Raw genomic sequence first — 25,233 nt, forward strand, 5'->3', positions numbered from 1 at the left:
ACTTACTTGTTATAGTAGCTCTTTTTTGATAAATTCTTTATGACTTTCATGTATACGTTTGTGTTGTCTGTGAAGAAAAACTATTTTGCTAATTCCATTCCAATCTATCATTTATTTCTCTTTTTAAATTATAAATGGTGAATTTCTTCAAATGCTTTTCATTGCGTCTGTTGGAGTGACCTAGAAAATGTCTTGGATTCCTTGAATAAACCTTGCTTAGTTGTGTTGTATTGCTCCTTTTATATATTGTATTGCATTTGCTGATCTATCTTTCTTTCTTTCTTTCTTTCTTTCTTTCTTTCTTTCTTTCTTTCTTTCTTTCTTTCTTTCTCTCTCTCTCTCTCTCTCTCTCTCTCTCTCTCTCCTGTCTCTCTCTCTCTCCTCTCTCTCTCTCTCTCTCTCTCTCTTTCTTTCATAGGGTCTCCTCTATCTCTCAGGCTAGAGTGCTGTAGTGTGATCATAGCTCACTGCAGCCTCAAACTCCTGGGCTCAAGCAATCCTCTTGCCTCCACTTTCCAAGTAGCTGGGACAACAGGCATGTACCACCATACCTGGTTAATTTTTTGTTTTAGAGATTGGGTCTCATTATGCTACCCAGGCTGGTCTTGATCTGCTGGCCTCAAGTGGTCCTCTTCCATCAACCTCCCAAAGGGCTGTGATTATAGTTGGGAGCCCCCACACCTGGCATATTCCATTTCTTTAATACATGTAGAACTATTTAGATCTTTTCTTTTTCTTTAGGTCTGTTTTGGTAAATTTCATCCTTAAGGAATTTTTCCTTTTCATTTAAGTAGTCAAATTATTTATGTAAATTTGTTTATAGTCTTTCGTTATACTTTGTAGGTTCTGTCATTTATTGTGTCTGTTAGAAATTTGTGTTTTATCATTTTTTTTCCTTGATTAATCTGTGCAAAAATTTCACAATTTCCCTATCTCAAAAAAGAAAACCCAGCTTTGGATTTTATTAATTTTTTTTCTATTGTTTGACCCTGTTCTATTTCATTGATTTTCGTTCTTATTTTTACTGTGTTTATCCTTCTTTGGACTTATTTTCTCTTCTTTTTCTAGCTACTTAAGGTGGATTTTGGATCCTTTTTAACATAGCATTTTTAAAGGTATAAAATTTGCCACTGTGCATACTGTTTAAACTCTGCATCTTACAAATTTTGGTATTTTGTGTTCATTTTTACTCTGCTCTGAATCTTTTCTAATTTCTATGAGCCAGAATATGATCTGTCTTGGTGGATGTTCATTGTTTATATTCTGCTGTTGTTAGGTGACATATTCTATAAATTTTGATCAGATTATATTGATGGTTGATTATATTCAGATCTTCTATAGTTTTAATGGTATTCTCTCCAATTAGAGGAGTGTTGATGTCTCCAACTATAATTGTTAATTCATCTCTTTTTCCTTGTAGGTCTCAGATTTTACTTCATGTTTGCTAGAAGTTGTTTTGTTAGGTACATATACATTTAGGATTACATCTTTCTGGTTAATTCCCCCTTTAACAACATATAATGTGACTCTGTATTATCTGGTAATTTTCTTTCACCTGAAGTCTGCTGTATTTGATAATAACGTAAGGACATCATCTTTCTTTTCCAACATCTTAGGAAAAGTTTCATTTCTACAGCCAGGTTGAAAGTATTTCATTGATTTCCCATAAACTTACTTCCTAGATATTTTTCATTTTCATATTTGCCTTATTACATTCCTATTTAGGTACTAATCTTTATCCATCAGTACATCTTTTTATGCATTTCATAGTAAGTTCCATACATCATTTCATTTATCTCAAATGCTTTAGCATGTGTATCATTAGCTAAAGTTCAATATTTATGTTTTCCTTTTTATGTAAAAGGAAATTTACTTAAAATGAAATGCACAAATCTTGTGTAGATTTGTTTTTGAATAATACATGGTATATATTTTCTCATTATTTTTTCTAGTAATTTTGTTCCCCCACAATTTTATCATGAAATTTGTAAATATATGGAGAGAATTATAAACGTGAACACGAATGTACCTACCATGTAGCTTCTTCATTTCTTAACATGTTGCTGTACTTGCTTTATTACATATCTGTTTTATCTATACATCCATCAACCATTGTAATTGTCCCTGCTCTGATCTGTATTATTTCCTTTTATTCTCTAGCTAGGGTTTAGTTTGTGCTTCCTTTTCTGGTTCCTTAAAGTGTAAAGTTAGGTTCTTGATTGTGATCTTTCTTCTTTGCTAATGTATACCTTTATCACTGTAAATCCTCTTCTTAGTACTGTTTTCTTTGCATCCCATAGGTTTTGTATTTTGTGTTTTAACTTTCATTTGTTTCAAGGTGTTTTCTAATTTCCCTTGTGATCTCTTATTTGATCCTTTAGTTACTTATTTAATTTCCACATATTTGTGTTTTTTCCAGTTGTCTTCTGTTATGGATTTTTTGTCGCATTCCCTTCCGATTGGAAAAGATACTTCAGTCTTTTTATATTTATTAAGACTTTTTTGTGCCTGATCATATGGTCTGTCCTTGAGAAGGTGCACTTGAGAGAAAATGTATGGTCTACCATTGTTGAGTGGAGTGTTCTTTATATGTCTGTTAGGTCTTTTTTTTTTTTTTTTTTTTAAAGACACAGTGTCTTGCTCTGTTGCTCTGTTGCTCCGGCCGGACTGCAGTGACGTGATCATAGCTCACTGTAGCCTCGAACTCCTGGGCTCACGTGATACTCCTGCCTCAGCCTCTTGAGTAGCTGGGACTATAGGTGCATGCCACCACCCCAGCTAATTTTTTAAAACTGTTTTGTAGAGGCAGGGTCTCACAGTGTTGCCTAGGTTGGTCTTGAACTTCTGGCCTCAAGTGATCCTCCTGCCTTGGCTTCCCAAAGTGGTGGAATTACAGGCATGAAACACTGTGGCCAGCTCCAATTGGTTTATAGTGTTATTCAAGTCTGATATTTCCTTAATGATCTTTGTCTACTTGTTTTACGCATTTATTGATGTTGAGCTATTTATGTCTCCAACTGTTTCTCCCTTTTTTTTAGTTTTCCCACACTACACTGATGTATATTTATCCTTTTAGTTCTTTTAGTGCTTTCTTCATATGTCTTGGAGCTCTGTTGTTTGTTGTATATATGCTTATAATTACATTTTTTGAGAACCTGGCTGTATTATCAATACATAATTTCCTATTTGTCTGTTGTAATAGTTTTTGACTTAAAGTCTATTTTGTCTGATGTCTATATAGTCATCTCAGCTCTCTTTTGGTGGTTATTTGCATGGAATGTCTTTTACCGTTCTTTCACTTTCAGTCTATTTGTGTCTTTAGATCTAAAGTGAATCTTTTTTAGATAACCAGTATTTGGATCATGTTTTTTTTAATCATTATGTCTGTCTATGTCTTTTTGATCCAGGCGTTTAATTCATTTACACTTGAGGTAAGTAGTGATAAATAAGGATTTACTTCTGCCATTTTGTGTTTTCTTACTACTATTTTGTTCATTATTTCCTCCATTACGGCTTTCTTTTGTGTTTAGTTAATTTTTTGCAGTGACATATTTTGATTTCCATCTCACTTTCATTTTTGTATATTCTGTATTTTCTTTGTGGTTACCATGGAGATTACATGTAACATTCTAAAGTTATGAGAGTTTTACTTGAATTGATATGAACTTAACTTCAGTGGCATACAAAAGTTCTACTCTTCCACAGTTCCATTCCCCTGCATATTATGTGGTGACTCTGTTACAATTATTGATGTCACAAATCACATTTTTATACATGTTGTGAATGGTGACATTTATTCATAATTGTATTTTATCATTTTGTCTTTTAAATCCTAAAGAAAGTAAAAAGTGAGGTTATGAAACAAAATTTTGTGATACTAGGTTTTGTATTTGCCCCTGTATGTATATCTTCTAGGAGATCTTTATTTCTTTATATGACTATGAGTTAACTTCTAGCATCCTTTCATTTCAACCCAAAGACTTCCCTTTAGGAAGCATTTTTTTATAGGGCAGGTCTAGTTTTAATAAATTCATTCAGCTTAGGATTGTCTTAACTTGTTCCTCTATTTTGAAGGATAATTTTGTTGGTTATAGAATCCTCAGCTGATGCCTGGCACAGTAGGTCACCCCTGTAATCCCAGCACTTTGGGAGACCAAGGCAGGAGGATCACTTGAGGCCAGGAGTTGAAGACCAGACTGGGCAGCATAGTGAGACCTTGTCTTTACAAAAAATTAAAAAATTATCTGGATGTGGTGGCACACACTCGTAGTCTAAGCTACTTGGGAGGTTGGAGGATTGCTTTAGCCAGGGGTTCGAGGATACAGTAAGCTGTGATTATGCCATTGCACTCTAGCCTGGATGACAGAGTGAGATGCTGTGTCTATTTTTTAAAAAAGAAAAAAGAATTCTCAGCTACTTTTTTTTTCATTCATCACTTTGAAATATATTGTCACACTGCCCTCTGACCTCTTAAGTTTTTGATGAGAAATTAGGTGATGATCTTATTGAAGATTTTTTGTATGTGTTGACTTGCTTCTCTCTTGCTGCTTTCAATATTCTCTTCGTCTTTGGCCTTTGACAGTTTGTGTGTAATGTGTTTTGATCTATATGTATTTGAGTTTATTCCAGTTTGAGTTCATTCCTGTATTTGTAGATTTAAGTCTCTCTCCTTCAATTTGGGAAGTTTTCCACAATTATTTCGTCAAATAATTGTTGCTTCTTTCTTTTTCTTTTCTCTTTCTGTGACTCTCATAATACATAAGATGTTCTTCGTGATGGTTTTCCTCGCATCCCTTTTTCTTTTTTCACTTTAGTTTTTTTTCCTTTTTGATCTTCAGACTTGATGATTTCAGTTAATATCTTCATATTCGCTGATTCTTCTGCCTGCTCAAATCTGCTATTAATCCTCTTTTGATTGGGCCATATTTTCCTATTTGTGATTTTTTTTTTTAATACTTTAAGTTCTAGGGTACATGTGCACAATGTGCAGTTTTGTTACATAGGTATACATGTGCCATGTTGGTTTGCTGCACCCGTCAACTCGTGTGATTTTTTAAAAATTGCATATTGGGCATTTGACTGTTATAACTTGGTAACTCTGCATATAAGGTTCTCTCCCTTTTCAAGGGTTTGCTGGGGTTTTAAAATATATATAAATTGTAGTAGACCTATTGTTTTAAGACTCACCCACATTATTTTTTCAAAGAGTGTTCTTGTTGTGTGTCATCACTGAAGTCTCTGTCCCTGTCATTCATGTTCAACTAATGTTTGAAAGATTTTTTTGAATGTCTGCTGGGTGTGGTGGCTCGTGCCCATAATCCCAGCACTTTGGGAGGCTAAGGCAGGCAGATCACCTGCCTTAGGAGTTCGAGACCAGCCTAGCCAACATGGTGAAACCCTGTTTATACTAAAAATACAAAATATTAGCCAGGCATGGTGGCACGTGCCTGTAATCGCAGCTACTTGGGAGGCTGAGGCATGAGAATTGCTTGAACCCCGGAGGCAGAGGTTGCAGTGAGCCAAGATTGTGCCATTGCACTCCAGGCTGGGCGACAGAGCAAGACTCCATCTCAAAAAAAAAAAAAAAAAAGGTGTTTTGTTTTGTTTTTTTAAAAAATGCCTGCTCTCTCTGTTTGTAGATTGACTATGCTGGTGCACTCCTTTAATCCATAACTAGGCTTCCACTAAACCTAAAGATAAGCCTGAGGGGATAACTTAAGATTTTAATAAAGATCTTTTCTGAGCATGTATTTTGCCTGGACATACATATGGCTTTCTGAATTATCCTATATACCTGGCTGCTTTTGAGTGTCCCAAATTTGAAAAGCAGCTGGGTGTGGTGGCTCATCACCTGTAGTCCCATCTACTCTGGAGGCTGAGGTAGAAGGATAGCTTGAGCCCGGTTGTGTGAGACCAGCCTGGGCAACATTGTGAGACACTGTTTCTACAAAAATAAAGACTAGTTGGGTCTGGTGGTGCACACCCACAGTCCCAGCTACTTTGGAGGTTGAGGTGACTGGATCGGTTGAGGTGTCTGGATTAGTTCAGCCCAGGAGTTCAGTGCTGCTGTGAGCCATAATTACACTACAGCACTCCAGCCTTGGTGACAAAGCAAGACCCTGTATCTTGGAAAAAAAAATTCCAAAAGTATCCTATCTCCAGCTATTTGTGCCTTAGGTGGTGTTTCGGGTGTGTTCTCCTGTAATGCCTTGCCCCAGGCCTCTATGGGTCTGTCATCACGTTGCAATTGTTGTGTGTATGTGTGTTAAAGCTGTTCTTGCTGTCTTTCTCACCAGAGCTCTGAGTTAGGTGAAGAAAAGATGAGAGCCTTATGTCAGTCCTTCAAGTATCCTTCAGACAGGTTAGATGACATTTACACAATAATTTGTAAATAACATCTGCTTTGCTCCCTCTGGTTTGTGGGAGGATATTGGAAAACAGGGTGCTGCTGCTTTGAGACTAAAACTGTCACCTTCTGGTATGTGGTGGGGCAAGGGCAAGTAAAAATGCTGTAAAACGTTCCTATTGTATTGAAGATGGCTTTTTTTCTTTTTCATTATTTTAGAGACACAGTCTTGCTATGTTGCCTGGGCTAGCCTCAAATTCTTGGGCTCAAGTGATCCTCCTGTCTAGGCCTACTTGTTTGTACTATAGGCGCTCACCACCATGCCTGGCTAAGATGTTGTTTTCTTGATTGGATATTTGCTTGGTTGCTGTAAACCTTTGACTATGTTCCAGAACTCTGACAAAGTTGGTTCAGAAAGTTTCTACTTGTTTCTAAAATAGTTCTGTGTTGTGACTAGAGCTTGGAGCTTCCTAGTCTATTGTTTTGTTGATATCTACATTTTCCCTTCTTTCTTTTTTTTTGGAGACAGTCTTATTCTGTCACCCAGCTTGGAATGATGCAGAAACATGATCACTGTAGCCTGGAATTCCTGGGCTCAAGCAATTCTCCCACTTCAGCCTTCTGAGTAGCTAAAAGTACAGGAGCAAGCTAATCTCTTCATTTTTGATAGTTGTTTTCCCTGGGTATAGAATTCTAAATTGATACTTTTAAGAAATCTCTTTAAAGATGTTACTTCTTTGTGACATTTTGTTTGTTATCTTTCTCCTTTTTCCTTCATCTTTGCTCCTCTGCATGCACCTTTTATTTCTTGAAAAGATAGTTTTAAAAGATTTTTCAGTGATTTTAAGATTTTCTTTTAATGCCTGGCTTTCGGAAATTGAAGATTTTTATTTTCTTTGTTTATCCTGCTCTGGATTCCTTGAACTTGTTGCATCTGTGAATTTATAGTTTCATCAAACTTTTGTTCGTTCGTTTTAGAGACAAGGTCTCACTCTGTTGCCCAGGCTGGAATGCAATGGTATGATCATTGGTCACTGTAACCTCAAACTCCTGGGCTCAAGAGATACTCCTGCCTCAGCTTCCCGAGTGGCTAGGACTAGAGGCATGCCCTATTGCTAATTTTAAAAGTTTTTCGTAGAAACAAGGTCTTGCTATGTTGCCCAGGCTGGCCTCAAACTTGTGACCTCAAGTGATCCTCACACCTTGGCCTCCCAAAGATCTTGGATTACAGGTGTGAGCTACCACATCCAGCTTCTGTCAAATTTTTTGGAAAGTTCACATCATTATTTTATTCAAATAATTTTTTCCTGTTCTGTTTTTCTTTGAGACTTACATATTATGCTCTTCAATATTGTTCCATAGGTTTCTTATTTTCCCCCGTCTATTTCATTTTGGATAGTTTTTCCTGCTTTGTCTTCAGTTTTGTTGATCTTTTCTTCTGCACTATTATGATATTAATCCACTTAGTGAATTACAGTGTACCATAATTTTCATCACTAGGAATTCCATTTAGTTTTTAAAAATATCTTCTATTTTTGTTTTCATTGTGTTCATATTTTCAGTGTTTGGACTTTTTTTTTTTTTTTTTTTCCTGAGATGGAGGCTCGCTCTGTCACCCAGGCTGGAGTGCAGTGGTGTGATCTTGGCTCACTGCAACCTCCGCCTTCTGGGTTCAGGCGATTGTCCTGCCTCAGCCTTCCGAGTAGCTGGGACTACAGGCGTGTGCCACCATGCCCAGCTAATTTTTAATATATTTTTAGTAGAGGTGGGGTTTCACCATGTTGCCCAGGCTGGTCTCAAACTCCTGAGCTCAAGCTATTCACCTACCTCTGCCTCCCAAAGTGCTGGGATTACAGGCGTGAGCCACCACACCCAGCCTATTTGGGCATTTTTAATCAGCTGTCTCACTTTACTTGTCTGCCTATTTCATTATTTCTGTTACTTCTTGGCCCATTTTTGTTGACTCTTTTTTTCCCTGGTTATTCTTCATATTTTTTTTCTTCTTGACAAACCTAGTAATGTTTTATTTAAAAGTTCAGTTTAATTTTGAAGCTTTTAAAAAAGCCTGGTTAATGCGTTTCTTCAATACTCTTTAATTTACAAATTGCTTTCTCCCACTGCTAAGGTTTGGTCCCTTTGTGGTCTCTACTGAATGCCCTGGGTTATACATGAAGAGGCTACTGTGCCTCCTCTGAAATCAAATGCCTCCCAGTACCATGTGATCGCTGGGAGCTGTTTAGCTCACAGCTTCTTGGTCTTGCTCTGCCTGGCTTCACAAAGTTTCACTCCTCATGTGTGCATTTTAATGTTCAGCCATGACTCACAGTGAATCCTGTCTCGATTTTGAGTTCTTTTTGTGTGGCTCTTTTTTCTTTGTAGTCTGCCCTGCAACTTCAGTCATCTCAGCCTGATCTTTGTTTCTTCAACTTAATATATCTCCAGTGCTCTCCTTGGGAATCGTTTTTCCCTGATCCTTTAGGCACCAATTCAAGGGGAATATAGGGGTCTTCTTGTTGGTTTTCCTACTTTCAGGGATCAGGGTCCTGTGGTGTCTTTATTCAATGTCTGAAAAAAATTTTTTTCGTATATTTTGCCCACTTTTCTACTTGATTACAGCAGGAAGGTAAACCTGGTTCCTAATAAACTATCATGACTGGAAGCAGAAGTTTGGCTCAACCTTTTAATATTTTGGTCAGGTGATTTTTTTCCTTTATTTTCCCTTCAATTCAGATATGGGAGACATTTCATGTCTGTATTTATTTTTACTACACCTTAAGTGATTATTTGTCCTAAGTTTTTCTCCTATTTCATTGCTGTGTATTTATTATTTTTTAAATTTCAGCTTCTAGTTTAGATACGGGGTGGGGGGTGCATGTACAGGTTTGTTACTGGGTGTATTGTGTGATGCTCAGGTTTGGGGTGTGGATCCCATCACCTTGGTAGTGAACATAGTACCCAATAGTTGTTCAGCCTATGCCCTCTTCCTTCCCTCCCCCTCCAGTAGTCCACAGTGTCTGTTGTTCCCATGTTGATGTCCATGCCTGCTCAGTGTTTAGTTCCCACTTGTGAGAACATGTGGTATTTGGTTTTCTGTTCTTATGTGAATTTGCTTAGATTTATAGCCTCTAGCTGCATCCAAGTTGCTGTAGAGGACATGATTTTCTTCTTTATGGCTGCATAGTATTCTGTGGTGTATATGTACCACATTTTGTTTATCTAATCCACCATTGACGGTCACCTAGGCTGATTACATGTCTTTGCTATTGTGAATAGCATGGCATGAACATAAGAGTACTTGTGTCTTTTTGGAAGAATGATTTATTTTCCTTTGGGTGTATACCCAGTATTATTAGTTAAATAAAGTTTCCTTGTATTGTAGCTTGAGTGCATAAACAGATCTACTTAGTCACTAATAGGTAGATGATTTCTTTATAACTTATTTCCTCCTACATTTAGGATGAAGATACACTAATCCTCAATCCTGAAGACAGCACTTAATAAAAAAAGTATCATCAAGTCACTGATTAATATATGGTTCAGAAATCTTAATTAAAGCCTTGTATATTAGTTTTTTATTGCGGCATTAAAATGTACCACACACTTAACCTCTTAAGACAAATTTATTGATTTGTCTCACAGGTCAGGAAGTTGGGAATGGCTTAGCTGAGCATGGCTCTACTGGGTTTTCTGCTTAGTGTCCCACCAAGCTGAAATTAAGATGTTAACTCGAGTTTTTCTTTCATGTAAGACTTTGTATCCTTTTCCAGTTCACTTGTTGGCAGAATTTAGTTCCTTTCAGTTCTTACACTTAGGTCCTTAGCTACTAGAGTTCTCGCTCCACAACATGGCAGATTGCATCATCTTTGAGATCAATAGGAAAGCATTTCAATCTTTTAAAGAGCTCACTTTGATTAGGTCAGGCCCACCTAGAATATCTCCCTTTTGATTAAATCAGAGTCAGCTTATTAGTGGGCCAATTATGCGAATGATAGCCCAATTATATTTACAGGTCTCAACCATACTCAGAAGGTGAGGGGATTATGCAAGGTGTTTATATCAGATGTCGGTAATTCTGGGGCCACTTCAGGATTCTGTGTACCACACCTTGTAAACAGGATAAGATATTTAGGGAATCTTCCATTTTTATATAATGGCTTTACCCCAGTGATATGAAGCTACTACACCAGGTTAGGACACAGTAATAATTTAGTGAATACTTAGCCTATGCCAGATACTTTGCATACATTGCCTTATTCAATCTCCAGAACAACCTTGTGGAAACTATTGATAATCGTTCCCAGTTTGCAGATTCAGACACAGAAGCTAAGAGGGTTTAGATAGCTTGATGAAACGGAATTTGGGTCTAAATGGCCTATGCTATTTTTGCTTCACCACACTATTTCTCAGTGTTAATCTTGGTTTTGGATATCACAATTTTATGTAAGTACAATATCTATTCAGATAATTTACTGCAAATCTGTGACTTGTTTGTAGTTTTTTGGATGTGACAATGATCTTATGGTTTTACAAAGAGGAAGTATCCTTTTAAAGAGACATTTACAAACATTTTATAGATGATATTGCATACTTTCTTGTGTTTGCTCCAAAATGATTTGTGGGATCTGGGGAGTTGGACAATGGGTAAGATGCTATCAGTGAAACAAAACTGGCCTTAAGTTGATAATTTTTTTTTTCTTTTGAGACGGAGTCTCACTCTGTCACCCAGGCTAGAGTGCAGTGGTGCAATCATGGCTCGCTGCAACCTCCACCTCCCAGGTTCAAGCAATTCTCCTGCCCTAGCCTCCTTAGTAGCTGGGACTACAGGTGCGCGCCACCACGCTTGGCTAATTTTTTTTGTTGTTGTTGTATTTTTAGTAGAGACGGGGTTTCACCATATTGGCCAGGCTGGTCTCGAACTCCTGACCTCATGATCCGCCCACCTCGGCCTCCTAAAGTGTTGGAATTACAGGTGTGAGCCACCGCGCCTGGCCTTAAGTTGATAATTTTTGAAGCTGAGTGATGGGTAATAGGATTTATTATTATCTTCCATCTACTTTTTTGAAAATTTCTATATTGAACATTTAACAAATTCATTTGTTACTAGTTTCAATTGTAAATAAGAAAAAAAGTTCCTAAAATTTTATTTCTTCCCCATCGTAATGTTTTTGTTTTTAAAATTTTTTTAAGTTTTTTTTTTTTTTTTTGAGATGGAGCTTTTGCTTTTTCACCCAGGCTGGAGTGAAGTGGCACGATCTCGGCTCATTGCAACCTCTGCCGCCAGGTTCAATCGATTCTCCGGCCTCAGCCTCTGGAGTAGCTGGGAATACAGGCAGCCACCACCAGCCTGGCTAATTTTTGTATATTTTGTAGAGACAGAGTTTCACCATGTTGGCCAGGCTGGTCTTGAACTCTTGACCTCAGGCGATCCACCCCCGTCAGCCTACCAAAGTGTTAGGGTTATAGGAGTGAGCTACTGCACCCAACTGCGTAATGTTTTTGTGATTTTAAAATCACAAGTTTCTATTTTTTTTTCAGTGGAACCATAAAACTGTTTATTACAAGCATTTCTTTTACTAAACTAGTATTTTGTAATGTTTAAGAGCATGGACTCGGGGGATCAATCCTCTATGTAAATCTCAGTGTCATGATACTCAATAGTTGTATGACCTTGTGCAGGTTACTTAACTTCTCTGTCCCCCAGTTCTTTCATCTGTCAAATGGTAATACTTGTACCTATCTTATGTAGTTACTGAATATACTATGTAATGGGTAGAGATTAGGATAAGACAGCAAAAAATATATGCAAGCATACACTTGTTACCTGTGTGCATATATTATATCTACTTAAGTTTTATTTTAAATAAGGAACTTGTGATAATTGTTTCCTTTTTGTAATTAGAAGGTATTATATGTTCCTATCATGATTTTTGAGCCTGTGGTTCCGAAACCAGTGTTTCTAAATGTTTTTTCTTTTCACACCATGTATTCATAGTGTTTTTCAGTGGTAGTCGTGTTGACATCCTGAGTCGTACAGTTCTTGTTTGGGACTGTCTTTCACATTATAGAATGTTTGTATTTGCCTTCCCTTCCTCCTACATTAAATACCAGCTCTGACCAATAATTATGACAATCATAAATACGATTGCACATTTTCAAATATCCTCTAGAAGAATAGAACTATCTTTTGTTGGGAGCCACATGTTCATTCAAATTGTAATGGTACTACCGTAGATTAGTTTGGAGTTCTCCTCCTCCTCCCCACTCCTCCCTCTTTTCTTCTTCTTCTTTTTCTTATTTCTTTTTCTTCTTCTTCTTCTTTTTTTTTTTTTTTTGGCATAGTAACCAGCAACAGGGAACACTGCTTTTTTCACAACTCTGCGTAATAAATGTGTGTCGAAATACCCAGGGTGAGATCTGTTGAGCTAAATTACTGACATTATCAAAGTGATTTAAAATTTTTTGGAGAGTTTTGATTTTAGAAGACATAAAACCCTGGGCTCTGTCCTGGCTTTATTGAAGCAAAATAGTGGTGTATTAGTCCTGAGATTGGGTAATTTATAAAGAAAAGAGTTTTCATTGACTCACGGTTCTGCAGGCTGTGCAGGAAACATAGTGGCTTCTGCTTCTGGGGAGGCCTCGGGAAGCTTCCAATCATGGCAGAAAGCAAAGGGGGAGTGCGGCACCTCACATGGTGGGAGCAGGAGCAAGAGAGTAAGGGAGAGGTGCTGCACATTTTTAAACAACTGGATCTTGTGAGAACTCGTTCATTGTCACGAGAATAGCACCAAAGGGGATGGTGTTAAACCATTCGTGAGAAATCCACCTTCATGATCCGACCACCTCCCACCAGGCTCCACCTACGACACTGGGGATTACAATTGACATGAGATTTGGTGGGTACACATATCCAAATCATACCAATTGAATTTGTGGTATGGGAGTAAATGTGTCTATATTTTGGAAAATCTCCCTTAGTAAGAATGACCATTGCTTGAATGATTTCTTTGAGCTTACCTATCAACAACTCCTTTTCTTGTAGGTGATAGAAATTGAAGATGCTTCACCCACCAAGTGTCCAATAACAACCAAGTTGGTTTTAGATGAAGATGAAGAAACCAAAGAACCTTTAGTGCAGGTTCATAGAAATATGGTTATCAAATTGAAACCCCATCAAGTAGATGGTAAGAAACTATTAGATGATTCCATAATTTTTAGTTAAATTTTACCAATATTTGGATGTGAGGCAGCTGCCTTACATCCTGCTAAGTGCTGGAGGTAAATTGTTGATTGGGGCGGGTAATCCACAATCCCCCTGCCTTTATGGAGCTCATAAACAAATGAGGAAGAAAAAAATTGGGTGATTGCAAACACAATGAGTATTATAAAAAGGGAGAGAAGTGCTGCTTAAAAATGGGTAGATATAGCAAGTGGGTTTCACCTAGTTAGCAAAGATTGGCCTAAGGGCAGCTAGGGGTTGGGAAGAGCTGTAGCTAGCTAAAAGCCTGTTTTAGAAATGCTATTTCAGCCATTTTCAGGTATTTTCAAAATAATATTCCTACATTTGTATTAGAACAATACCAAACTGTTCCTACCCTCTGCTTTATTAGAGTTGAATGAGTAAGTCAGTTTTGAGTGTTTATGTGAATTAATTAGTAAGGGAGGTTCTGTAGTTCCTACTTTTTGAGTTGCTAGGCCCCTTTCTTTCTCAATGTTTACTATTGAATAAAGGAAAAGATGATGAAATTATCTCCTGGGTTTTTTTTTTTCCTGATTGACTCAGTAAACTCAAAGGTATTTTTGATAGGAAGCCATTCTGTCTTTGGATAAAGTTGTCCTCTTTTTACAAAAATTATTATTATTATTTTTTGAGATGGAGTCTCACTCTGTCACTCAGGCTAGAGTACAGTGGTGCTATAACAGCTCACTGCAATCTCTGCCTCCTGGCCTCAAGTGATTCTCCCAACTCAGCCTCCTGAGTAGCTGGGACTGCAGGTGCACACCACCACCACACCTAGCTTATTTTTTGTTTTAGTAGAGACAGGGTTTCACCATGTTGGCCAGGCTGGTCTCGAACTCCTGACCTCAAGTGATCTACCTGCCTTGGCTTCCCAAAGTGCTTGGATTACAGGCGTGAGCTACTGTGCCCGGCCATGTTTCTCTTTTAGAGTATTCTTATGTTTCTTTGAACCATCTCAGGGAATAGAGAACATCTGCTGTGGATAGCTTAGAGAGGATGAAGGAAAGTCCCGCTGTCCTATATTTGTGTTAACTTGTTTCTGGTTTACTTTGGTGGGAAAAAATCCCATTTACGTATAAGAAATTCTTTAGCTAAGTGTTTTCTTTAATGCTGTTTCTTAGAAGTTTTGGTTATGTTTTTGATGTGTTTATATAAAGGAAGTTTTTAACTTGGACCTTTAAATTTAACTTAATGAAGCTATTATTTTTAGGTGTTCAGTTTATGTGGGATTGCTGCTGTGAGTCTGTGAAAAAAACAAAGAAATCTCCAGGTTCAGGATGCATTCTTGCCCACTGTATGGGCCTTGGTAAGACTTTACAGGTAAGAGCTGAAGAATATGAAAGTATCCTGTTTTTGTGGATTCATTAATATATATTGGATTCTATTATGTTTCAGGCACAGTCGTAGGGGCTGAAGATAAAGCAGTGAACAAGAATAACAAGATCTGTCTCCAAGGAGCTTATATTCTAGTGGAGGAGAGAGCTGCTAATCAAATAAAAAATATGTACTTTCAGAAAATGAATGTTAAGGGAGGATATTGAGTTAGGAAAGGCATCTTTTAGGAGGTAATGTTTGAGCAGAGGTCCTAATGAAGCGAGCCTGTGGGGTTTCAGGTATGACCAACAACTGCAAAGATTCTAAAGTAGAAATTAACTTTTTTTTTTTTTTTGCAACTTTTAACGGCTTATGATGTTAAAGTAATGAGAAAAGTAAAGTATGATGTAAAGTATCTTTTACTATTAAAATTACTGCATTTCCAAATGGCAGGAGTTGTAACAGATGTAAAATTGGTGAATGTATTTGTACTTTTAAACTATAAAGTAATTATAGATTTAATGGGTCAGAACACATTAAAGTGGAAAAATATTATGTAACATGATTCTCTTCTAAATGAGCCATGGTATTTCCTGAAAGACTATAGGGACATTTTATGGAGACCTAGGACTTAGTATTGGTATGGGATCATTTTATACTATTCACATTGCTCATAGAATCATGGAGCTTTAGAGAGAGCCTGATACATCATCTATTTGAACTTCTGCATTTTACTATCTCTTTCCCTCTGCCTTGCCTGGTTTGGAAATTCTGGCAGTTTGGTTGGTTGCTTTATTGTTTAAAGCAAAACAAAGCTATAACATTGTAAGATTGCTTAATTTATTACGTTTTTTCTGGATATTTACGAAGGTGACAATCTGTTTTCTTATAGGTGGTAAGTTTTCTTCATACAGTTCTTTTGTGTGACAAACTGGATTTCAGCACGGCGTTAGTGGTTTGTCCTCTTAATACTGCTTTGAATTGGATGAATGAATTTGAGAAGTGGCAAGAGGGATTAAAAGATGATGAGAAGCTTGAGGTAACTTATTTTAAATGTTTTCTATTATTAAAATAGTCACATGAAATTCATATCGTAAACTGTTTTTAATTACTAGCGATGCATATTTCAATGGGAATATTTAGTATTCACATGTTTTTAGTAGCTACTTAAAAAAATCTTTATTTCCCCACAAAAGGTTTCTGAATTAGCAACTGTGAAACGTCCTCAGGAGAGAAGCTACATGCTGCAGAGGTGGCAAGAAGATGGTGGTGTTATGATCATAGGCTATGAGATGTATAGAAATCTTGCTCAAGGAAGGAATGTGAAGAGTCGGAAACTTAAAGAAATATTTAACAAAGCTTTGGTTGATCCAGGTAAGGTATTAATAGAGAGTGACATAAAGAAGCAAGTTGAATCAAAGATGTGTTTATATTTTATTTAACAAATACTAATTGCACCACTACTAAGTATCTGGTCTTTGTTTTGGTTATCCTTCAGGTTTTTACCTTTTAAAAAATTCTTAGTATTTCAATAAGATAAAATCACCCTTAATGTCGCCAGCTGTTAAGAATTTATTTGCTGAGTCTGAAAGTGTTTAGGGTTTTAGGGGATACTTTGTAAACACTTAAAAATGCATCAGATGCCTGTGTTGCAATCAAAGATTCTTCCAGCTATCCAAATACTAGGTGATAACAAGAGCTCTCTCCATATCCTGAAAACAGTTTGTGTCTTTCCAAACTTCATGTCATTAGAAGAATTGCTGCTTGCTTATCTCCTTTTAAGGGGCCATCAGTGTGAAAGGTTAGTATTTTCAATACTGTCTATCCTTATGTGATAGTAATCTGATGTGAGAGCCAGATGTTGATATATTTGACACTTGGAAAAGCAACACGTTGTACTGTCTGCAAAACTAAAATTAATTTTTAATCTACGATTATTAATTTGTGCAATTTTTTCTTCATATGTTTATCTTGTCATATCATATTACTTTAAGACACTATTGAGGTTTTATTTTTGTTGAGAAAGTCTGGGTAATTGTCATTGTCAAAGTGATAGTAATCTTTAGAATCCATGGCTTTGCCTCTTTTTTAAAGATAATGAGGTAGTTAATACATAGCAAAATAACTGCCATCACAAATCTAAGGCCTAATAATAAGTTTATCTTTTTCCCACGATTAAAATAGGTGTCTAAAAATCCTGTGGCTGGTTTATTGTTGAAAAATTATTATAAGCTAGTGTCTAGTATCATTGTAGCAGATTTTTTCCACAAGATTTCCTTGAAATTGTTTAATATAACAATTTCAGGTGCTTAGTGTACTTATTTGTTCATGAAAAAATGAAAGAAAAAAAGAAATTAAAGCTTCTAACATGAAGGGTAACATTTGTCATTGCCATGTTTTATCATTTAGTGACATTTAAAAAAAATTTTGGCTGGGTATAGTGTTGCACGCCTGTAGTCCCATCTACTCGGGAGGCTGAGGCAGGAGAATTGCTCAAACCTGGGAGCTGGAGGTTCCAGTGAGCCAAGATCGTGCCACTGCTCTCCCATCTGGGTGACAGAGCAAGACTCCATCTAAAAAAAAAAAAAAAAAAACTTTTTATTTTGGAATAATTTTCTGTTTACATGAAAGTTGAAAAGGTAGTGCAGAGAGTTCCCATATACCCAACATCTGGTTCCTCCATTGTTAACATCTTACATTGCCATGGTAGATTTTTCAAAACTAAGAAATTGACCCATTGTTGACACATTATTATTAATAACTTGAACTGCATTTGTAGTGCACCAGTTTTTCTATCTGGGGTACTACATTGTATTTAGCTATCATGTCTCTAACAGTCTTCTGGTCTATGAGAGTTTCTCAATCTTTATTTTTTCATTATCTTATCAATCTTAAGGAGGACCGTCCAGGTAGATATCCTGTATAGTGTTTACTAATCTGAATTTATAGTTTTGCTTGTGATTAGACTGAGATTAGACTGAGGTTTTGAAAGAATATGCCAGAGGTGACATACCCTTTTGTCACATCATACCTCATATCGGGGGTACATGATAAGCACATGCTGTCACTGATGATGTTAATTTTCATCACTTGCTTAGGGTAGAGTTTGTCAGGTTTCTCTCCTGTAGAGCTGCTACTTTTACCTGTCCCTCATCTGTTCATTGGAATCCAGTCACTCGGTCTAGCCCACCTGAATGCAAGGATGGTAGAAATTAAGCTCCATCTCCTATAGTGGGTAGTATCTACACATCAAATTTGGATTTTTTAAAGAAAAATTTATCTTTTCTCACCCATTTATTTTAGCCTTTGATTTATATAATTATATACTCATCTATTTTTAGTTTGTGCATTGGACTATAAACCATTACTACTTTTTTTTTTGCTCAAATTGTTTTACCTTGGCCATTGGGAGCTTTTTTTAAGGTTAGGTCCTCTACCCTTTGATATGTCCCTATCCTTTTGGCTTTGAGCACTTTATTACTTTCTGGCATTACAGGATGCTCCAGGTTCATGTTATGTTGTCCCGGCCCCAGAGTCAGCCATTTCTTGAAGACATCATGGTTCCTTTTATTGAAAATTGACATTTACAGATGTAAACACACTCATATAATTTGCAAATATATCCTTCCATTCTGTGAGTTGTCTTTTTACTTTTTTATATAATCTTTTTAGTACTAATCTTTAAAATTTTGATGACAGTTAATTTACCTATTTTTTCTTTTGTTGCTTTTGCATTTAATGCATATCCACGTATTCATTGCTTAATCAAAGGTCATGAATTTTTTCACCTATGTTTTCTGATTTTATAATTCTAGCTCTTGTATTTTATGATCTATTTTCAGTTTATTTTTGTATATGGTATGAGGTAGGAGTCCAACTTCATTTTTTGCATTTTGATATCCAGTTGTTCTAACAACATTTGTTGAAAAGACTATTCTTTCTTCATTGAAGAGTCTTGACACCATTATTGAAAATCAATTGACCATAGATGTATGTGTTTATTTCTAGGCTCTCAATACTATTTTATTGATCTATATGTCTGTCCTTATGCCAGTGTGACATTGTTTTAATTACTGTAGCTTTGTGGTAAGCTTTGCAATCAGGAGGAAGTCCTACAGCTTTATTTTTCTGTCTCAAGGTTGTTTTGCTATTTGAGGTTCCTTGAAATTTTAATTTCCTCAAAGAAGCTAGCTGGGATTCTGTTAGATATTGCATTGAATCTGTAGATTAATTTGAGGAATATTGCCATCTTAACAATATTAAATCTTCCCCTCCATGAACATCTAATTTCTTTCCATTTATTTAGATCTTTAATTTCTTTTAGTAATGAAATGTTATTTAGGTCTTTTAATTTCTTTAGCGTACAAGTCTTGGACTTATTTTCTTAAATTTATTACTAAATATTTCATTCTTTTTGAGCCTATTGGAATTGAAGTTGTTTTAATTTTATTTTCAGATAGTTCTTTGTTAGTATATAGAAATACAACAGATTTTTGTATTCTGATTCTGTATCCTGCAATTTAGCTGAGTCCATTTATAAGTTCTAATAGTTGTGTGTGTGTGTGTGTGTGCACGTGATTTAGGGTTTTCTATTAAGAAAATCATACAGTCGATGAGTAGAAATAGTTTTACTTTTTCCTTTCCAATATGAATGTCTTTAACTTCTTTTTCTTGCATAATTACCCTGTTTAGAAATTTCCATATAATGTTGAATGTAAGTGGTGAGAGCAGTTGGTTGTCATGTTTTTTATCTCAGGGAAAGCTTTCAGTTCTCCACCATTAAGTATGACATTAGCTGTGGATTTCTAATAGGTATCTTTTATCAAGTTGCGTAAGTTATATTTTTTGTTTGTTTTGATAATTAAAAAAATAAATACCTAGATTACCCTTGTTAAAACTTAAGTGGGGCTGGTTTCTCTATTAGGTTTTTTTGGAAGTTCTTCAGGAAACTGAAGCTCTACTTCTATTTTCCTTTCCAGAGTATATATGAGTATTAGAGATGGTTCCTCTGCCATAGCTGGGTAACCATCTACAACAAGAATCTTCTAATATCCATCATGTATAACATGGAATATATTAAAACTGTAGTAAGTTTTAAGGTTTAGTGGTAGTATTTAGATATAATTTTCTTTGCCACCGAAGTCTAAAGTGTCAGGATCTGTTTAGTGGTAGTATTTAGATATAATTTTCTTTGCCACTGAAGTCTAAAGTGTCAGGATCTGTTAAGTACTTCTAAATTTATTAGAAGGGATCTGTTAAGTGTAACACTTAATTTTCCAGTACATGTTTTCCATTTTCTGCCCAATTTATTTTCTCTGATTTGGAACAAATTAGTGGTAGTGAAGAATCATACAAATGGCAGCAGAGTATGTGAAGACTGAAGTTTGGGTGTAATGTCAAAGAAAAGTCTAAATTGAAGTTCAAGATGGAAGCAAAATGTCAGAACCAGACAGTTTTGGGTATGAGATTCTTAAGGATGAGCTGAGGTTGTAAACTTAAAAGGTAGGCTATTAGATCAGAAGCCTGGAAAATTGGGAGTATGTATTAGGATTGGAAACAGTATTTAGAGCTGACCAGAGTTAAGATAGTAGTGTTCATCTTTGAACTTAGCTGCTCTGGTTATCTATTGCTGCATAACAATTATCCCAAGCCTTAGTAGCTTAAAGTGACAAGAATCAGCTGGGTGCAATGGCTCACACCTGTAATACCAATACTTTGGGAGGCCAAGGCAGGAGGATTGCTTGAAGCTGGGAGTTTGAGGCCAGCCTGGGCAACATAGTGAGACCCCATATCTTAAAAAAAAATAATAATAAGAGAATTAACCAGGTGTGGTGGCACACACCTGTAGTCTCAGCTATTCAGGAAACTGACATGGGATGATTGCTTGAGTCCAGGAGTTCAAGGAAGCAGTGAACTATGATCATGGAGATCGTAATCATCACGGCGTGTGAGACCCAGTTTCTTGAACAAGAAAGTGACAACATTTTGTTACCTTTCCTATTTCTACTGGATCAGGGATTTAATAGAGGTTTACTTGGACAGTTCTAAACATTTTATCAACTTTTCTCTTTATGGTTTTTTATGTAAAAAATTCACCAATAGGTGGCAATGTAACACTGAAAAAGAATTTACATTTAACTATAATAGTATGTGACAAAACCTTTATTTGACCTTTCTTCCCTAATTTACCATTTGTTTTGAGGCATATTTTTCTACTTAATGTACTTAAACTGATCTGGTGGAGTTTTCTAATTCACATTACTGTTTTTAGAAGAATGTTCTAAAATTTTGTAGCTTGAGAGGACATAATTTTTTGTAGCTTGAGAGGACATAATTTTTATGTGTATGTGTGAATGTGCATATGCACAATATTAATTCAAGGTACTCTTTGCTTTAAGCAATAAGATAGATCTATGTAGTTTTATAAAATAATGACAAGTTTCCATAGGGTATTGAACTATCTTAAGTTAACATAGTCTTTTAGTCACACTTGATTTTTTGAACAGAAGAAATTCTCTTCAAGTCTTTCTCTAAATTCCTGTTCTTCTGCTCTCCAGAGCCTCATGACTGCCATTCCCCCTGTAGTTTCTGTATAAGTATTTCTAAGTGTAGGTATTTTGAAACCCTCCTATCTGATATATATATGTCATTGTTTGGGAATGAAGTTTTCTAGAAAGTATAAAAGGTAACTAAAACATTTCATTTTATGTGTTTTATGTATGTCTGTATGTATGTATGTATGTATGTATGTATTTAGGGGGCAGGGAGATGGGGATCTCATTCTGTTACCTAGGCTGGAGTGCAGTAGCATGATTATAGCTCACTGTAGCTTCAAATCCTGGGCTCAAGTGATCCTCCCAGTTCAGTCTTCTGAGGAGCTAAGACTACAGGAGTGTGCCGCCATGCCCAACTAAAATTTTTTTTTTTTTTGGTAGAGACAGAGTCTTACTGTGTTGTCCAGGCTGGTCTTGAACTTCTGACAACACCCAGATAATTATTTGGAGATAAGGATCTCACTGTGTTACCCTGGCTGGTCTCGAACTCCTGACACACAACTAATTTTTTGGAGATGAGGGTCTTGTTATGTTGCTCAGGTTGGTCTTGGTCTCCTGGCCTCAAGCAATCCTTCTGCCTCAGCCTCCTGAGTAGTAGCTGGCATTACAGGTGTGAACCACCACGGCCAGCTAAAACTTACTCTTTTCGAACATTAAAAATACTTATTTGTAATTTTTTATGTTAGTAAATGTTATATACATTCCTATCTTATAATAATTCATATTCTATTTAATATGATGAATAACATGTTTGATATATGAATAACAATTTAACTTTTTCATTGACTGAGGGTTATTAATGAGTGCATTTACTTTTATTTTATTTTATTTTATTTATTTATTTTTTTATTTTTTCGAGGCAGAGTCTCGCTGCGTTGCCCAGGCTGGAGTTCAGTGGCGTGATCTTGGCTCACTACAAAGCTCCGCCTCCCGGGTTCACGCCATTCTCCTGCCTCAGCCTCCTGAGTAGCTGGGACTACAGTCGCCCACCACCACGCCTGGCTATTTTTGTTGTTGTTGTTGTTTTTTTAGTGGAGACGGGGTTTCACTGTGTTAGCCAGGATGGTCTCAATCGCCTGACCTCGTGATCCGCCCGTCTCGGCCTCCCAAAGTGCTGGGATTACAGGCGTGAGCCACCGCGCACAGCCTTTTTAAATTTTTTTTATTTTATTTTTATTTATTTTTATTTTTTTTATTTTGGAGATGGAGTCTCGCTCTGTCGCCTAGGCTGAAGTGGCAAGATCTCGGCTCACTGCAAGCTCCGCCTCCCAGGTTCACGCCATTCTCCTGCCTCAGCCTCCCAAGTAGCTGGGACTACAGGCGCCCACAACCACACCCAGCTAATTTTTTAAAAATTTTTAGTAGAGATGGGGTTTCACCGTGTTAGTCAGGATGGTCTCAATCTCCTGACCTTGTGATCCGCCCGTCTCGGCCTCCCAAAGTGCTGGGATTACAGGTGTGAGCCACCGCACCTGGCCTACTTTTATTCTTAATTCTTCTAGTTCTTCAGATATCCTTACTAACGATAGGGCTACCACTCTCCTTCCATTGCCATGCTAACAAATAGTTCTTTTAAGTTAAATTATAAAAGTAATACATATCCTTAAGCAAAATAAAAACAGAAGAAAATGTTGTATATTGAAAAGTAAAAGTTCCCTACCTCCTAGTCCCATTATTGTTTCATTTACATCCTTATAGGAATTTTTTGTGCCTACAGAAGCATGTATTTGGTATTGCAACATTTAGGTGGTCCTCAAAGCCACCCTCAGGCTTAGTAACTCATTAGAAGGACTCACAGAACTCAGAAAATCCATTAGACTCATGGTTATGATTTATTACAGCAAAAATACACAAATAGGATCATAATATAGACAACTATTCTGTAACATACTCCTTTTTATTTAATAATAGATTTGTCATATCTTTCAAGGTTTGCACATAGAGATATGCATCTTTTTTTCAGATTATTTTTATTTTTCTATAAGTTATTGGGGTACAGGTGGTATTTGGTTACATGAATAGGTTCTTTAGCGGTGATTTGTGAGATCTTGGTACATCTATCACCTGAGCAGTATATACTACACCATATATGTTGTCTTTTATCCCTCGCCCTCCTCCCAATCTTACCCCCAAGTCCCCAAAGTCCATTGTGTCATTCTTATGCCTTTGTGTCCTCATAGCCTAGCTTCCACATATCAGTGAGAACATTTGATGTTTGCTTTTCCGTTCCTGAGTTACTTCACTTAGAATAATAGTCCCAAGTCTCATCCAGGTAATTGCAAATGCTGTTAATTTATTTCTTTTTATGGCTGAGTAGTATTCCATCGTATATATATGCCACAATTTCTTTATCCACTCATTGATTGATGGACATTTGGGCTGGTTCCACAATTTTGCAATTTTGAATTGTGCTGCTATAAACATGCATGTGCAAGTATCTTTTTCAAATAATGACTTCTTTTCCTCTGGGCAGATTCCCAGTAGTGGGATTGCTGGATCAAATGGTAGTTCTACTTTTAGTTCTTTAAGGAATCTCCACACTGTTTTCCATAGTGGCTGTACTAGTTTACATTCCCACCAGCAGTGTATAAGTGTTCCTGATCGCTGCATCCACACCAACATCTATTGTTTTTCGATTATGGCCATGCTTGCAGGAGTAAGGTGGTATCGCATTGTGGTTTTGATTTGCATTTCCCTGATCATTAGTAATGTTGAGCATTTTTTCATGTTTGTTGGCTATTTGTATATTTTCTTTTGAGAATTGTCTATTCATGTTCTTAGCCCACTTTGTGATGGGATTGTTTGTTTTTTTCTTACTGATTTGTTTGAGATCGTTGTAGATTCTGGATATTAGTCCTTTGTCAGATGTATAGATGGTGAAGATTTTCTCCCACTTGGTGGGTTGTCTGTTTACTCTGCTGACTGTTCCTTTTGCCATGCAAAAGCTCTTTAGTTTAATTAGGTCCCAGCTATTTATGTTTGTTTTTATTGCATTTGCTTTTGGGTTCTTGATCAGGAAATCCTTGCCTAAGCCAATGTCTAGAAGGGTTTTTCTAATGCTATCTTCTAGAATTTTAATAGTTTCAGGTCTTAGGTTTAAGTCCTTAATCCATCATGAGGTGATTTTTGTATAAGGTGAGAGATGAGGATGCAGTTTAATTCTCCTACATGTGGGTAGCCAATTATCCCAGCACCATTTGTTGAAAAGGGTGGCTTTTTCCCCACTTTATATTTTTCTTTGCTTTGTCGAAGATTAGTTGGCTGTAAGTATTTGGGTTTATTTCTAGGTTCTCTATTCTGTTCCATTGGCCTGTGTGCCTATTTTGGTGACTGTGGCCTTTCAGAATAGTTTGAAATCAGGTAGTGTGATGCCTCCAGATTTGTTTTTTGTTTTTTGTTTTTGTTTTTGTTTTTTGCTTAGTCTTGCTTTGGCTATGCGGGTTCTTTTTTGGTTCCATATGAATTTTAGAATTGTTTTTTCTAACTCTGTGAAGAATGATTATGGTATTTTGATGGTGATTGCATTGAATTTGTAGATCGCTTTTGGCAATATGGTCATTTCCACAATATTGATTCTACCCATTCATGAGCATGGGACGTGTTTCCATTTGTTTGTGTCGTCTGTGATTTCTTTCAGCAGTGTTTTGTAGTTTTCCTTGTAGAGGTGTTTTGAATCCTTTGTTAGGTATATCCTATCTTATTTATTTATGTATATATGTATGTATGTATGTATGTATGCAGCTATTATAAAAGGGGTTGAGTTCTTGATTTGATTCTCTAGT

General features: G+C 36.5%; 1 protein-coding gene across 4 annotated transcripts in view; it reads left to right on the top strand.

Annotated features, from left to right (window-relative positions):
- The window catches only part of ATRX (ATRX, chromatin remodeler), a 282,193-nt gene that overhangs the window by 130,304 nt on the left and 126,656 nt on the right, over positions 1–25,233 (top strand). For all 4 annotated transcript variants that reach the window (XM_025372040.1, XM_025372038.1, XM_025372039.1 and 1 more), the window contains 4 exons: positions 13,386–13,527; positions 14,794–14,903; positions 15,790–15,936; positions 16,094–16,271. In XM_025372040.1, the coding sequence (XP_025227825.1) occupies positions 13,386–13,527; positions 14,794–14,903; positions 15,790–15,936; positions 16,094–16,271 (577 nt within the window). The remainder of the gene's footprint in view (positions 1–13,385; positions 13,528–14,793; positions 14,904–15,789; positions 15,937–16,093; positions 16,272–25,233) is intronic.

The sequence above is a fragment of the Theropithecus gelada genome, chromosome X (genome assembly GCF_003255815.1).
Source record: "Theropithecus gelada isolate Dixy chromosome X, Tgel_1.0, whole genome shotgun sequence".
Lineage (NCBI taxonomy): Eukaryota > Metazoa > Chordata > Mammalia > Primates > Cercopithecidae > Theropithecus > Theropithecus gelada.